Source organism: Phoca vitulina, unplaced genomic scaffold (assembly GCF_004348235.1).
Source record: "Phoca vitulina isolate PV1807 unplaced genomic scaffold, GSC_HSeal_1.0 scaffold1, whole genome shotgun sequence".
In the NCBI taxonomy this organism is placed as follows: Eukaryota; Metazoa; Chordata; class Mammalia; order Carnivora; family Phocidae; genus Phoca; species Phoca vitulina.
The window spans coordinates 57,778,900-57,796,751 of NW_022589704.1; the positions used below are offsets into that span (position 1 = coordinate 57,778,900).

Sequence of the window (17,852 nt, forward strand, 5' to 3'; positions counted from 1 at the left end):
ACCCTCAGTTTGTTTCCTGAGATTAAGAATTCCTCATATCAGTGAGGTCATATGACACATGTCTTTCTCTGATTGACTTATTTCGCTCAGCATAACACCCTCCAGTTCTATCCATGTCATTGCAAATGGCAAGATTTCATTCCTTTTGATGGCTGCATAATATTCCATTGTATATATATACCACATCTTCTTTATCCATTCATCTGTCGATGGACATCTTGGCTCTTTCCACAGTTTGGCTATTGTGGACATTGCTGCTATAAACATCGGGGTGCATGTACCCCTTCGGATCCCTATTTCTGCCATCATTCTTATCCCCCTCTTAAAGTCTGTTCTTTTTAAATTAGCCAAAGTGGCCTCTTACCATAAATCATATCTTATTACCCTGTCTCCTCTCTACTTACTTAAAACTCTCCAATTAATGGCTTCCCATTACAGCTAAAATAAAATCCAAACTCCCATGACTTACAAATGTATGTGAACTGCTTTACTTCTCCAACTTAACCTCTGTTTACCGTCCTCTGCTGTGGTTCACCCACACTGACCGTATTTCTATTTCTGAAACACTTCAAGCTTGTTCCCATTTTAGGGATTTTATACGTCCTTCTTAGAACCCTTATCCTTCAGATCTTTACATTACTGCCTCCTTCTGGCCATTCTGGTCTCAGCTCCAGTGTCATGTTAGAGAGGCCTCCCTTACTATCCTAGTTAAAGTATTGCACAGCGGCATGACCTCTCCCCTACTGCAGTACATGCTGTCACATTAGCTTATTTTACACACAATAATACCAAAGAAGTTTTAAAAAAATCAGATTAAATCCTGTCACCAAAATGACCATAATTAATATTTTCAGAAATTTCTTGATTTTATAAAAAAAATGTGATCTCATGTTTTTTTTGACTAAATTAAACAGGAAACTTTGTCACTAATATAAGTGGAAAATTAGTATCACTTGCCAAAATTTAAGATAATAAAAATAAATACAATGAAAACTATGTATTTATTAAATTTTTTAGCCTTTAGAAGCTCTGAGACTGAGGTCTGCTCTGTTGATAAAAAGATAAATTTATAAATGTTAGATATTAAAGACCAACAGCATCAAACTGAGATTTTTCTCTTTGACATATTCAGAAGGACTGAAGAGAATTGAGATGGAAATAACTTTCTAATCAAACAATTCAGTATGATATAGTATAATCTTCAAGATGAGTAAAATCCTCTTCCTTACCAGTACAATGTTTCCCCCAAAGAGAAAGGATGATAATAATTCTAACAAGTATAATAATCATTGTTTTAGTTAAAGTGAAGTTGAAATAAATAACTTTGGCCATGGACTAGGGTAAAAATGTTCTGGTGAACTAAGACGAATTATGGGGGGAATCTCTATAAACTCACAAAACTTATTTTAACCTATTCCAAGGTGAATTGAATGACATGAAATGATATTGCTCAAAGCTAATGTTTGAGTGTATTACTATGAAATTTCTTCTAAATTATTAATTCTTACATCATTTAAAAAAATAGAATATGCCCCAGTTACTGAAAGAGTTTATGTGTGGGGCTTTCTGCTAAGCACTTCACATATGTTATCTGATTTAATCATCCCCATTCTCTAAGAGGTAGAAATGTCTTCATTTTAAAGATGTGAAAATAAGATCCTTAGAGATTCAATTATTTGTCTAAGATTTTATGACCAGTGAGCCTGTCTGACCTCAAAACCCTTACTTTTAACCACTAAATCTTGTACGAAAACAGATAAGATGTGGAAGAATGCTCTAATATAAGTATACAGTGAAGTTTGTTGGCCTAGGAGTATATCTTTGGGAAGTAATCTCTAACTTTTTAGAAACTTTCTAAGAATTGGGAAGTTGCCCATATGACCACCAAATTTCTGTAGCTTATATTTTACAGCTGTTCTGGCCTCATTTCATCACAAGGCTATTTGGTTTTAAAGGGTAACTTTAATGTTCCCTTCACTTAATTTTTATCTTAATTTTTGGCAATATTTTTATCAAAAAAATTTAAGTTCTTCTCATAGTATGTTACCACCTCACATACAAATGAATATAATAATAATAATAATAACAACAACTTTCAGGCATAAGAACAACAATGCAATCCAGAGTGTATAGGGCCTGTGTTTTGAGTTTTTTTCTTATAGTAGGGGAATGGATTAGTGATGATACAGTCATAACTTTCTTTTCTAGCCAAATCCTTGACAGACTCCAGGCAGAGTGTAATCTAGAGGATAATTTAAAGGTTATAAGATAGACAAGTGGTATTTCCCTTTATTCTGGTTTTCTCTTTGGATTAATTCAGATGATCAGAGAGCTTTATTTTCTTTGCTTCCAGAAGAATTGCAATTCCTAAGTTTCTGTTATCTGCTCGGTTAAAATTGAGGGTTGCAGTTAAGAAATTGTCATTTAAAACCTGCTGATGCATTTACTGTTGTTGAGGACATCGCTATAGTTGTTAACTCATTGGTTCTTACATAAAGATGACTATATAGGATATTTTTCATTTAGAGTGTCATAAAAAGTATAGTTATTTTTATAACTGAACTGACCATACTGTCTTTGTTGCTCTGCCACAAAGCTTTCATTTTTATTTTCCTATTTTATTGTGTCATTTGTGTAAGATGCCTCAAAACATGATAAATATTCTTGTGCTTCCAGGAAGACTTTTTTCATACTTTCCAAATATTCAAAAAATGTACCTAAATCACTGTCTGTCTAGTGTATTTACTAGTAAGATATAATATACATCCTCATTTCTTGCTAATTTTGTTCACATAATTTGTATGGCACTATTTAACATAGCATCAATTTAATGCCAAGACTACTGAAGTATTATTTTAAGTACTTATATTTTAATTGCAACAATATACTTACGTTTTTTAATTTATATTACTGAATAGTTGTACCTTGAGATACAAACAGCTTAATTATTTTTAATTCTAGAAAATTATATTTAAAAATTCTTTGTAACCTGTAATGACAATATCTTGGTCTTTGGTATGGAAGAATGAGCTATGCTCACTGTTTTTCTCTTGTTAAACTCAATCAAACTGTCTCTCATGATTCCTATGATATCTTTATCTAAAATAATCAATGCTTTATGTTTGAAAACATCTCATTTTGGGTATATAATCTAGTTGGTAATTTAAATTAAATTAATTTATTTATAAATGTGTTTTTTGTTTTGTGGGTATATCACTGCTTTCTGTTTATAATATTTCTCAGTATTTGTTCATTTTTGTGATACTGTTCTTTATCTGGTAATTTGAGTAAATCCCAGTTGAATTATGTTGCCACATTATGTCTTCAAAAGGGCATAAAGTCAGTACACATGCTTCAGTAATATCTGGTTGTTTTACCCTTATGTTTCCAGTTGGCAATTTGAAATTATGGCTTCAACTGCACTTTAAATATGTGATAATAGCATGTGTTTCTAATAAGGGCCAGCACCATTTTGTTCAGATAGTGTGAATGGTTGTCACTCATATATGACAAATGCACCTTCATCTGCTTCTTTGATAGCCCCCTAAAAACCATACCCTCAAATCAGGCCGATGAAATTAGCTGCTGTGTAAATTGTGTGTCTGAGTGGTTCATTATCTAATCACCGTCAGAACCACAGTGATAAAGTAGATTGAAGCAGGGAAGAGGTCTGCCAGATGATTTCACCCACCCCCCCACCCCAAATCCGGTTTCCCTTGGAAACCCTAATAGTGCAGTTTAGAACTTCAGTCTCTCATGCCTGGAATTCAGTATCTTTTAATGTACCAAACCTGAAAATAGCAGTAGTTCTGGAGCATAATTTTCTTTCTGTAAAGATCATAATTTTATTTATTTCAATCAGGTTTTGAAATGTTGAGGCTCTTGAATTACTGTTTTGTTGCTAGTGCCCTAAATATTACTAAATAGGACAAAAATATATATATACTATGTCCTACTTGCAAGAGTTCAGAATAATTTGAATAAGTTGTTAATCTAGGAATCTTTAATAATGGCTTTCTGTATTGTTTATTGGATTGCTTCTCTTTAATTCATTTTAGGTGCTTTTGAAGATGATGATATCACGCATGTTGAAGGAAGTGTAGATCCTATTCGAGATATAGAAATAATACACGAAGAACTTCAGCTTAAGGATGAGGAAATGATTGGGCCCATTATAGATAAACTAGAAAAAGTGGCTGTGAGAGGAGGAGATAAAAAATTAAAACCTGAATATGTAAGTAAAAATTTACAGCTTCTTTGATACTTGAGTTCATTTTTTTATTAAAATTTTTAAAATAATGCATCTAATAAAATAAAATACCTAATATTGTTGTGGAATTTTAGAATCCAAGGATAATTTTTGTTAAAAAATCATGGAGAAACTTCATTTTCTTTTGGCAACAAAGAAAGGGTCATTATGACAGGCTAAAGTGTTCTTAGCAAGGCATATTTAGCAGTAATATTGAGTGAGTGTTCATATGGTTTCTATGTATATTCTCAAGTTTTAATGTTAGAGAAGTGTAGTTTTATGATGAAAAACTTACGGATTTAGAGCAACAACTGAATATGAGTTTTGTGGATTTGAAGAAGTGATTTATACAAGGAATTGGTCTTCCATAGAGGTTGGTTGAATGAATGTACTATTAGAAAGATAATTTTAATCTTTATGGAGTGAAAACACGTGTCATTGTCTTTAATATTCAGATGTGTTTTTTATCATATTGTAGTGAGTAATTATTAGTAAAATATAATAAATGTTTCAAAATCAGTTTTGAAGCTTTTAGTTTAAGTATGATCAAATGGTCTTTTACATTAAAAAACAATGGCCTTAATTATGTATTTTCTTGGGGCACCTGGCTGGCTCGGTGGGTGGAGAGTATGACTCTTGATCTTGGGGTTGTGGGTTTGAGCCCCATGTTGGGTGTAGAGATTATTTAAAATCTTAAAAAAAAATTATATATTTTCACACTTACTAATATCTTCCCTAAACTGTATTTGCTTTTTATGTTTTTGTTTTTTTTTTTGTCATGGGAAAGATTTTCTATCTTTTTAATTTTTCATGTATTTTTAATAGATGTGTTTATTTTTAATTTTCTTACTTCTGGAAACTGTTTATCTTTTTCCTTTTTTATTTATTTGTAATAAGTTTGGAAAACTCAGTCGATTAGGGAGTGCTCCACTCTTTTTTTTTTTTTTTGGTTAAAATTTTATTTACTTATTTGAGAGAGAGCCAGGGGAGAGGCAGAGGGAGAAGGAGAGAATCTCAAGCAGACTCCGAGCTCAGCGCCAAGCCCACCGAGGGGCTTGATCTCACAGCCCCAAGATCATGACCCCAAGATCATGACCAGAGCTGAAACCAAGAGTCAGACGCCTAACTGACTGAGCCACCCAGGCGCCCCAGGAGTTCTACACTCTTAAGGAAGAAATCAATTGCAGAATCAACCTCTAAAACTTGAGCACACTCTCAGTAAATTATGGTTGACTGTGCCTGATCTGAAACAGGGAGGCGTGTGTTGGGCCACTGATTCCCTTAGTAGTCTGGAACAAGCCCAATCATCTTACTTCTTTTAACATCATGGCTATTTCAGTTATTTCCTATTCATAGAGAATAGAGAAAGGAGAGAGATTTTTCTGAGGGAATTGTGTAAGATTTAGGGCAGAGAAGGGGATTAAAAGTATGGGTATGAAAAATATTCCTTTTTAAAAAGGAAAAAAGGTTGTGAGAAAAGATGTTGGGATTGAAAGCAATTCATCTGCCCCAAACAGCATGGTTACTGATTAGAATAAATTCTTAAGCAGTCATCCCTTAGTTTATTGAAACTTACTGACACCCTTATGTCTTTCAGAAGCATTACTATCTTAAAAATAAAGTTATCAGTGTTGCTTTTTTAAAAAAATTTTATTTTATTATGTTATGTTAATCACCATACATTACATCATTAGTTTTTGATGTAGTGTTCCATGATTCATTGTTTGCATATAACGCCCAGTGCTCCATGCAGTACATGCCCTCTTTAATACCCATCACCAGGCTAACCCATTCCCCCACCCCCTCCCCTCTAGAGCCCTCAGTTTGTTTCTCAGAGTTCATAGTCTCTCATGGTTTGTCTCCCCCTCGGATTCCACCCCCCTTCATTTTTCCCTTCCTACTATCTTCTCTCTCTCTTTTTTTTTTTTTTTAACATATAATGTATTATTTGTTTCAGAGGTACAGGTCTGTGATTCATCAGTCTTAACACAATTCACAGGGCTCACCATAGCACATACCCTCCCCAGTGTCTATCACCCAGCCACCCCATCCCTCCCACCCCCCACACTCCAGCAACCCTCAGTTTGTTTCCTGAGATTAAGAATTCCTCATTATCAGTGAGATCATATACATGTCTTTCATCAATGTTGCTTTTTACTGAAATGGGAGAAAGGGACATCAGGTTCTTCTTAAATTCTTGGGCTACCATTTCCTGGCTTTTCCTCTCAAAGAAAACTAGAATGTTGAGTGCTATTTTTAATTCCTTGTAACAGTATTTTCTTCTTGTTTCTAAACATATTCCTAAAATTTCTGTACATGATTTGATCGCTTGGACTTGTGTTTACAGAAAAATCTGAACACCTTTTCCTCATTCATTTTTCCCTTTCCCCATTCAGCTCTTCTGGATAGATGGAAAGCATTATAAGCTAATTTTCTTGTTTCCCAAAACTGTGATCATTCCATTGTTTACTTCCCTCATATTAGATTCCGCTGCTTCAGAATAAATTATAGATCAGTGTTCCTTAACCTTTTTTTTTCATTATCACATCCCTAAGGAAAAAAATTAATTAAAATTTAATTTAAATTAATTAATTTAATTTCTCACTAATGAGGGAAATTAAATACTAATGAGTAAGGATTTGTTGGATAGGGTTGAGCTTTGGAGGGCCACAAGCCATTTTAATAACGAAGTATTTTTCACCCATAGGAATCAATCTTTTGCCCCTCTGTAAGTAATATCACCGTCACTGAGAGTGTATGCTATAGATTCTTGTAGCAAACCCGATACTGGTAAATAAGTAAAACACATGGCTTTTAGAACCTTTTTTTTTTTTTAGTTGTTAGCAAAGATAGGATTTGGGTTGAATCAGTAAGTCAATTTGAAGAGAATTAAGATTTTTTTTTTTTTTTTTTTTAAAGATTTTATTTATTTATTTGACAGAGAGAAACACAGCGAGAGAGGGAACACAAGCAGAGAAGTCAGAGAGGGAGAAGCAGGCCTCCTGCCGAGCAGGGAGCCCGATGCGGGGCTCGATCCCAGGACCCTGGGATCATGACCTGAGCCGAAGGCAGACGCTTAACGACTGAGCCACCCAGGCGCCCCAAGAATTAAGATCTTTTACAGTACTGAATCATTTGGTGCAGGGACATCTTATTTTTCTTATTTTTTGAGCCAGGCACTGTTGGACACTTTTTATAAATGTTATCTTACTTAAACCTCACAACATGCAAGTATATATATTATCTCCATGTTAAAACTGAGGAAGCTTAAATTTCAAGAGGTTTTATGAATTGCTCAAGATTTCATGCTTAGTGGAAGACATTAGGAGAAGGAAGGGAAAAATGAAGGGGGGGGTGGAATCAGAGGGAGAGACGAACCATGAAAGACTATGGACTCTGAGAAACAAACTGAGGGTTTTAGAGGGGAGGGGGGCAGGGGGATGGGTTAGCCCGGTGATGGGTATTAAGGAGGGCACGAACAGCATGGAGCACTGGGTGTTATATGAAAACAATGGATCGTGGATCACCACATCAAAAACCAATGGTGTATTGTATGGTGACTAACATAACATAATAAAATTAAATTAAAAACAAAAACAAAAACCAAAACAAAACAAAAAAGATTTCATGCTTAGTAAATTGTAGACCAAGTTTTTCAGCCAGATCAGTCTGACTACAGGACCAATACGTTTTTTTTTGTTTTTTTCTTTTTTAAGTAAGCTGTAGGCCCAACATGGGGCTTGAACTCATGGCCTTGAGATCAAGAATCGATGCCCTACTGAAAGCCAGCCAGGCACCCCTGTCTTTTTTTTTTTTTTTTGTAAAATTCCAAAAAAATTGTATTGACCTCATATGTATTTAAAAAATAGTTGTAAAATAAAGGCTAGCAAAACCTACTTGCATGTCAAGAAATAGAACATTATTAGCACCCAAAAATATCCCCATTACTTACCACTTTACTTAACACTCTTCATCTTCCCACAGCTAACCACAGTTCTGAAATTTATAATAATGTCCTTGCTTTTTTATACCAGTGTATGTGCCACCTAAAACAGTATGAATTCTTTTTTCCTGATTTAAAACTTTATACAGTGTCGTGTTGTATGTATTTATATGAGCATTTTTCACTCAACATTATTTGATATTGTGTACTCATTCATGTTGCATTTACCTTTAATTCATTTGTTTTCCTTACACTAAAGTATTTATTGGAAGAATATATCATAATTAAAAAATATTTTTTACTGTCACTGGGCATTTGAATTTTGCCCCCCACGTTTTTGATAATTATGAGCAATGCAGCTGTGAACATTCTTTTACATCCTGGTGCACATAAGCATAGTTTAAGGCATGTATCTAGAAGTAGGAGTGTATATATTCCTTCAACTTTCCTAGATAACACTGTTTTCTTAGTGTATGAGAGTTTATCCTGTTGTCAACACTTGGTATTGCCCGATTTTTTTTTTTCATTTTTGCAATTCGATACCTGTGTGATAGTATGGTCATGGTTCTAATTTGCAGTTCTCTATTTAAGATTGGAGATCTTTTTTTTTTAGTATTTGTTGACTCTTGGATTTCCTCTTTTGTGAAGTGCCAGTTCTAATTTTGCCCATTTTCTGTTGGATCAGTGTCTTGTTCTCATTACTTTGTTAAAGTTACATATATATTCTGGATACTAATCATTTGTTTGAAATGAATTGCAAGTATCTTCTCCCATTATGTGGCTTTTGTTTTTGCTCTTTTTTATGGTATCTTTTGATGAAGATTTAATTTAATTAAGTCTTAATTTTTAAGTATAGTGCTTTTTGTGTCTTGTTTAAGAAATCTTTCCTACCTTAAGGTCATCAAGATGATCTTTTATGTTCTAAAAGCCATATTATTTTACTGTTCACATTTAGGTCATTAACTACCTGGAATTTATTTTTTGTAAGTAGTATAAGGCAGGTATTGATTTGATTTTTTTACCCCATATGGAAAACGTGTTATTACAGCACCATATTTTAAAAAGATTGTCTTTCCCTACTCCTATTGAAGTGCCTCCTCTATCATATATCTAAGAGCTGTGGCATCTTACCTCTTTCCTGAGGATTGGCAGATGACCCCAGGTAATAGTAGCCAAAAGCAACTGTGGGATGGTCAACACTTTTGAGTGGTGAAGGTGAGAAGGGGAAGATAGAATGAGGGGTTGATATACAGAGTCTGGCCTTATGTGTGTTCACCAAATCATTCCTATACTTTCCTCATCCCATGCTGTCCCTGTGTCTAGTCTAGATCAAGGACAATTAAAATGTGGTCCTCAGACTAACAATATTACCATCACCTGGGAGCTTGTTAGAAATGGAAGCTACAGATCTTCTAAATCAGAATGTCTGAGGATATGTTTTGACAAGCTCTCTTAGTGGTTCTTATGCATGCTAAAGTTTGAGGTTCACTGCTATACAGCGGGCAACCCTTCTTCCCCCAAGGGTAGAGTGGCTTAGGCATCCCCACCTCCAACCCTCTTCTTGGTGTGGTGCTGCCTCATTATCTTATTAGGTCCTTGGTATTATATGGTATTTCCTCCATTTAGACCTGTTTTACAGTTGTCATTAGAGAAGTTAACTCTGAATTGCTTAGTTCATTATTATTGAAAATGGGGGTCTTGGCAAAGATACAAATGTAGGGATCCAAAGGTGCACCTGCACCCCAATGTTTATAGCAGCAATGTCCACAATAACCAAACTGTGGAAAGAGCCCAGATGTCCATTGACAGATAAATGGATAAAGAAGATGTGGTATATATGTACAATGGAATATTACTCAGCCATCAAAAAGAACGAAATCTTGCCATTTGCAACGATGTGGGTGGAACTAGAGGGTATTATGCTAAGCAAAATAAGTCAATCAGAGAAAGACAATTATATGATTCCACTCATATGTGGAATTTAAGAAACAAAACAGAAGAGCATAGAGGAAGGGAGGGAAAAACAAAACAACATGAAATCAGAGAGGGAGACAAAACGTAAGAGACTCTTAACCATAGGAAACAAACTGAGGAGTTGCTGGAGGGGAGAGGGGTCAGAGGATGGGGTAATTGGGTGATAGGCATTAAGGAGGACACATGATCTAATGAGCACTGGTGTTATATACAACTGATGAATCACTGAACTCTACCTTTGAAACTAATAATACACTATATGTTAATTGAACTTAAATAAAATAAAATATTTTAAAAATGCAAAAGAAAAGAAAATGGGGATCTCGGGGCACCTGGGTGGCTCAGTCAGTTAAGGATCCAACTCCTGATTTCAGCTCAGGTCATGATCTCAGGATTGTGAGGTGGAACCTGCTTAAGATTCTCTCTCTCCTTCTCCCTCTGACCCTCCCGCCCTCTAAAAAATAAATAAATAAAAATTTAAAAAGAAATTAAAAAAAAAAGAAAATGGAGGTCTTCTCCTAAAATTTTACCAACAATTTCCCTGATATCATGATATAACAGTATGACAATTGGTGAGGATAGAAACCAACTTAACCAGGGAATGATGTTTGAAGGTAGATTAATTTTGTAAGTAGTTGGTTTATTTTTACATTTTACTTTTTGCCTTAAAAAAAAAAAAAAGCAAGTCACACCCACATTTGTAGTAAAACAAGTATGGAAACACCCTCAATCATGTTAATAGTAAACATCTGGAAAGTTTAAACAGTTTTAAGAATTAAGTATTTGGAAAGGGAAGTGGATGATTAGGGTGAATACTTTGAGTATTTACACACTACACCTCTCTGTTACTTGACTTTTTTTCATAAGCGTATTATTAATTTTTTTTTTAATTTAGAAAAAAGGTCTAAGGAAATTATTTCTTTTAGGTGGCCTTCCAAAGAGTTAAATGCATATGCATTGTCCTTAGCGGTTTCTGATCTGCATTCATCAAACTATAATTTTAGCTTTGTACTGGAGAAAGAGTTTTGAAGTTTCTGTCTGAACTTGGAAAAGGAATATGATGGGAGATGTGAAACTGAAAGAGATTGACATATGAGAAGTTATAGGCTTTAGGATCAATTCCATCTTCACTTACCTGAAAAATTACGTGGACAATGTAATTTATAAGCAAAGGTTAAGAAAAAGCTCCTTATGAGTTTTCTTAAGACTGTTCCATTTGGAGTTGCAAAGCCATTTTGAGTCAAATATGAGACCCTTTGCCTTTTCATCTAAACTTAGGTTAAAGTCTTAGATTGGGTTTCCTCAGAAGTAGACACCGAGGCACGGATTGGAGTGTAGGTGGTTTCTTTGGGAGCTATTTTAGGAGGCACTTCAGGGAATGAGGAATTAAGACCAGGAAGAGAAGGAAACTGAGTTTAATTTTGTTACATATTGTTTAATATGTAAACAAGCAGGTAGAAACTTGAACAGCTGGGGCTCAGTCCTGTTAGGGACCTCTGAAAAACAGTGTAGAAAATGTCTTAAAGTTTTTCTGTTGGAATGATGAGGAGGCTGGGGTGATTATCAACTAATTTCCCTCAGTCATTGGTTTTGGGCTGCTCCTAGGGTTGTTAACTCCCTGGCACCTGATGTCTGTGTGCTCTAAGCATGGCACTTAGGCAGAGTTATAGATCCTTACAGCAAGAAGCCATTAGCATGTACTGGACCTGTGAGGGCAAAGGGGATATGGACAGCCAACAGTCTCTGCTGTACATTCCTTCACCCAGTGTGCTTTAAATTTTTTGTCCTAATCATTGTATTTATTTTTGGTTATTTTTGGGGATCACAAGTTTAATTTGGTGATGCTTTATATTTTTCCTTGCTTCTGATTTATCTCTAGTTTTCCCAAGACAGTACTTATGTGATTATATTAACTATTTCTTATAGGGGTGTTCTAAAAAAAAATGTTTCCTTACATTCTCTAACAAACGGTCCAAAGGTATAAAATGATTGGCGGGACTTTGATTGGACATAGATCCTAGGCTGTAAAAGAGATAACTACTTGAAAGTTATAAAAAAAATTAGGTAGATCATTTTGTTTACTAGTTACCTGAATATTCCTTAATATTCACTCAAATGTGTCTATTTTCTAGATAATCTTTCCAAAAATGCAACATTTCAAGCCTCTCTTCTTAGGAAGTTTCCATTTTCTAGATTTGAATGTCATTTGTATTTTTATGTAAATAAGCAGGAAAAACTTAGAACTTTTTAATGCTAAAACAGAATCTCTCCTAAGTGTAAGGTGGATATATTCTGACATAAAGTCATCTTTTATAGTGGGTCTTGCTGTCTGTGGTAAAACCGAGGCACTAAAGAAGGCAGATGTGTGATAAACATTTCCTATTGGTATTAACTAGCCAAGTGAGTTAGTTTCCTAGGGCTGCCATAACAAATCCTACAAACTGGATTAAAACAATAGAAATGTGTTCTTTCAAAGTCTAGAGACTAGAAGTCTGACATGAAGGTGTTGGCAGGGCCATGCTTCCTTTGAACCCTCCTGAGGAGAATCCTTTCTTGGTTTTTCAGCTTCTGGTAGCCCTAGACATTCCTTGGCCTGTGGCTGTAGAGCTCCAGTCTCCGCCTCCATCTTCACGTAGTCATCCTCTCTCTGTGTTTCTGTCCAGATTTCCCTCTTCTTATAAAGACACCAGTCATAATTGGGCTGAGGGCCCACCCTACTCCAGTATGGCTTCATCTTAACTAATGCTCAATTAAGGTCACACTCTGAGTCCCAGGGGTTAGGACTTCAACGTATCTTTCTGGAGGATGGTTTATGATATAACATTAACACTAGGGCATTAAGATCCGGGTTTTTTTTTTTAAGATTTTATTTATTTCTTAATTTGAGAGAGAGAGAGAGTTTGTGCACAGGTGTGTGCACACATTCACACATGCGAGCAGGTGGAGGGGCAGTGGTAATCTCAAGCAGACTGCCCTGATGCGGGGCTCGACCTCATGACCCTGTGATCATGACCTGAGCCAAAATCATAAGTTGGACCTACTGAGCCACCCAGGTGCCGCCAAGGTTGATTTTTAAATCTATTTTAAGTGTGTATACATTTCTTTTGGAAAGACAAAATTTGGAAAATGTAAGTAGAAGTCTTTAAGGAATGATTTATTTTGTATTGATCAATTATTTGGAAATTATCACACTTAAAAAATATTCATAGAACTAACAGTTAATTAATTAGACAACCAAAGAAGGCAACCAGAAATTGTAATTGAGTCTTTTTTTTCCTGTCAGTATCTCTGAGTTAAATAATTAGTGTCCTCCAAAAGATATAGCTGTTAGCAGATATCTTCTCATTATCTTAAAGATACTTACATATGTAATAGGTGTATTTTTCACTAAAATCAAAAGATTCAAAAGGGTATACTGTAAAACATAATGCTCTCACTTCTGTCTTCTCATTTACACTTTTTTCCTCATTAGAGTTTATGTATCCCTTGAGAACTATTCTTATATGACTTAAAAGATTGTTTTCTGAAAGAAAAAGATATTACAAGTACATGGTGAAGCTGAACTACATTTATTCATCTTTCTCCCCATTGTCTCTGTTTTCATAGTCTCTACCTCAGTTAATGGAACCGAATTGTTTGAACTGAAAGCCAATATCTGACTCCTCTTTCTCCCATTATATCCAATCCTATTGATTTTATCTCCTGAATATTCCCTATATCTCTTCCTCCTTATTTTCATGACTTTTTCAGTTTAGGCTTCATTATGCTTCACTTATTTTTGCAGCTTAACTGACTTCTTTGCCCTTCTTGCCCTTGTTTTCCACAAATAACAAAGTACAGATCTAACTATGTTGTTCCCTTGATTAAAATATCTCACCATCTTCCTGTGAAGATACTGCCAACATAAAGTTCGTGGCTCACAGATTTCTTTGTGATTCAGCCTTGCCTGACTTAACACTTTCTCAGCTTGCCAGACAGTGAACTAGTAAACATTTTGGTTTCACATGAGCTCATTTACTAGAACTCTCCTCTTCTGCTGCCCCTCCATTCTTGTTTCCTAGTCATCTTTTCAGACACAGCCTACAGCAGAAGTTTCCTACACTTTAAAAAATGTTTTGATTATGATGAACTGTATATAACATAAAATTTACAACTTTAACCATTTTAAGTGTACAATTTAGTGGCATTAAGTACATTCACAATGTTATACAACTTTTACCACTGTCCATTTTCAGAATTTTTTCATCATCCCAAACTGAATCTCCTCCTCCCCCTCCCAGCCCTTGGCAACCTCTCTTCTTCTTTCTCTATGAATTGCCTATTCTAGGTTCCTCATATAAGTGGAATCATAATTTTTGTCCTTCTGTGTCTGGCTTATTTCATTTAGCATAGTGTTTTCAAGGTTCATCCATTTTGTGGCATGGATTGGAATTTCATTCCTTTTTAAGGTTGAATAATATTATATTTATGTACCACATTCTGTGGGCATTTGGATTGTTTCTACATTTTGGCTATTGTGAGTAATACTATTATGAGCATTATTGTACAAGTACATTGTGGTTATAACATTTATGAAGAGATCTCCATTGAAAATAGTCCAGAAGGAAATACTAACTGATAATAGTGGATTAGAGAGATAGTTATGAGTGCTTCCTCCTTAAATAATTTTCTCTTTTAATTTTATTGCTTTTATAAAATAAATTTATGGAAATGAACCCCAAAGTTAAAAAAATATTAAATATAGCAACCCATTTAGAAATGCATGAACCAGGAATGTGATTAGAAATTATCGTAGTTCATTATTTGAGTCTACATAATACACATACCCCAAAACTAGAAAAGAGGTTATAAGATTTTCAAAATTAGAATGACAAGTTGCTTAATTTAATGTGGCAATACCAATGTGAGAGTCAAACTATGCTAGGTAAGACTACTTTATGGGTTTAGGAGAAATGACTATCATAGTAAGTATTCTAAGCATAAACGAGGTATTTTTGACAATGATGCTCTTAGACAGCAGTGGGAAGGATTGAGGCAAAGTGTCTCCTTTTTCTTGAACTGGGATGACAAGAATGAGGGTATAAATGTAACTGACCAATTTAATGATCATCTTAACACTTTGTAAGGTATTTTACTTTCTCAGTTTATAGTCATTATTTTAAGCAAATCACTGTTTTTCTTTTAAGGTTTTAGGGAAAATTTTTTGATTTACTTGGTAATATGTGAACATACAGGTAAGATCTGCTAAAGATGAAAATCTTCTGAGTGATTTAATCTCAGAAATTTTATTGTATTTTTTTAATGTTTAGTCATAAGGACCAAAGATTCAACTTAGGCTATTTCAAGAAATGGGTTTTTATTTTTAAAATACAAGGCAATAAGGGAAATGGAAATCCAAAAATGTTTATTGAGATCAGGAAGTGTAATACAGCCAGGCCTTTTGGAGTATAATTGTAAATCAGCCCAGGGCAGCACCCAGGAATTCAGAAGTCTGCACCTTCTCTGTGTGGTGCCCTGCCATTTATGTAACTCAGATGGTCTTCATTTCTGCTTCACTAGAATTCTCCTTTTTTTTCTGCTACCACTAGAGTTCATCTGCCGTTTTATATATTGTTTTTATTCCTGATTTCTGCTTCTTCATAATTTCTCCTTCTAATTAACCTATTTATCACATCATATAGTTTACTCTGTCTTATGTTCGTTCAGTGTATCTTTGCAGCTTAAGTCTCCAATTGTCTTATCTCAGTATTTCCTTATCCTGATTCCTGAGAGCAAGCATCTGATTGCCTCAGTTTATTCCCATTTTGGCAGAGTTTTTTTTTTGCCTAAGACCACTTCATAGGTCAAGTACCCACCAATTCCGGCCAGGAGACTGTTTGGGTAGGACTGTTTACTCTGCAGAACCTGTGGACTGAGCCACATTCCTTGAGGAGAGAACTGAAATGAGAGTAAAGCCATGTTGAATAGTGTGTTTGGTATATTGCGTAAAATGGTAAGACCTGGCACGTTATAGGCCCTCAGTGCTCACTGTTATTTATTTGAGGACAGCAGTTAGGAAGTGCGAAACTGTTTTGAGACTTGCAGAGTAACACGAAACAAAAATGAAAGAATGTATTGTGTTTGGGGCAAAGGTCAGGAGGATTAGACTCATTGAGGCCGTCATCAATTTTATATATACCCTGAAGGGAATGAACTCCTAAATGAACTGATGCTGTGGTACATATGTTATAGGCATACTTTCCTGGCTCTGCCCACCTGTCCACTTTCTCCTTGCTTCTAGTCAAGAAAACACAGATGGAGAAATTTAAAATAGGACATCTTGGTATCCCCATAAACTCATTGTTACTGGCCTCAAGTGGGCCCTCACCCGTATCAGTTTCTTATTTGCCCTCCTGCTCTCTGCTGCAACTGCTTCCCTGTTCTCAGACCTCTTATTTATGCCCACTTCCTGTTTCATCCATCCCTACCTTCAGCAGATGACCTTGCCTCCTATTTCAGAGATCCAAATAAAAGCTACCAGACAGGAATTCACTCGGTTTTCACTCCTCTTATCTGTGGCTAGTTATTCCAGTTGTCTGGATCCTATCATGTCCTGACTTTTCAGAAACCTACACTATTAGTCATCCTTTCTTTTTTTCCCCTTCAGTGCCTTTAAATTATTTCATTGAGATAAATTCACATATCATAAAGTTTACCCTTAATATTCAGTGGTTTTAGTGTATTCACAAAGTTGTGTTTTGATCACCAATAATCCCTTCTTTCTTGTATATACAACTTGCCCCTCTCAAACCAGATTGTTTTCATTAACTATTTAAAGATGGCCTTTTTAATCTTGGTGGTGGGGGGGGACTTCTTCCTTAATACCACACGCCTTATCCTTCATTTACCATATTTTCACTACCCTCCTTCTTAAAAACCTCTTGAAAGAGTTCTTTTTTCTACCTCGTAATAACTCAGTCTAATCTATCTGGTTTACCTGCCCATCACACTCAAACAGGTTTCACCAGGGTCATCAGTGACTTTTGCATTTTTAAATCTAATGGACATTTTCAGTCATAGTGATTTTTCAGTAGCCCTCCTTCTCTAGCAACTTCTGTTTCTTTTGCAGGCTCATCCTCTTAATATCTTTGTTATTAAATATTGGCATTACTTAAAATTGAATCTAAGGCTCTCTCCTCTCAGTTTTCTTTCTATGTGGTATCATCCATATCCATTGTTACAATTACTGTTTAAATACAAATAACTTCCAGATTTGTATCTCTAGCCCTTCTCTGTACTTGGAGCTCCAGACTAATATATTTCATTCCTGACTTTGACATCTTATGGATTTCTGAAAGATATCTCAGAGTTGGCACATCTAAAATCAAACTCAAGGATCCCCTCCTTCACATCTGATTCTCTTCCACAGGTTTTTATTTCAGTGAAATGTACCGCTATCTATTAGATTATGCAAACCAGAAACCTAGTCATCTTCGACAGTCTCTTCCCATCATTTCACATATTTAGTCTGTCACTGAATTCTGGCAATATGTAGATATATGGGTATAATAATATGCCTATATTTTCTTGTATGTGTAGAGATAAAGGATAAAACAAATGTGGCAAAATGTTACATTAATGAATCTGAATGTACAGACATTTCTCTATTATTCTTGTAGCTTTTCTTAAGCTTAAAATTATTTCAAA

The 17,852-nt window shown here is 35.1% G+C and overlaps 1 protein-coding gene across 2 annotated transcripts in view; it reads left to right on the top strand.

Annotated features, from left to right (window-relative positions):
• The window catches only part of OLA1 (Obg like ATPase 1), a 189,375-nt gene that overhangs the window by 110,588 nt on the left and 60,935 nt on the right, over positions 1 to 17,852 (top strand). For both annotated transcript variants that reach the window (XM_032407864.1, XM_032407875.1), the window contains one exon: positions 4,059 to 4,234. In XM_032407864.1, coding sequence (XP_032263755.1) covers positions 4,059 to 4,234 — 176 coding nt within the window. The remainder of the gene's footprint in view (positions 1 to 4,058; positions 4,235 to 17,852) is intronic.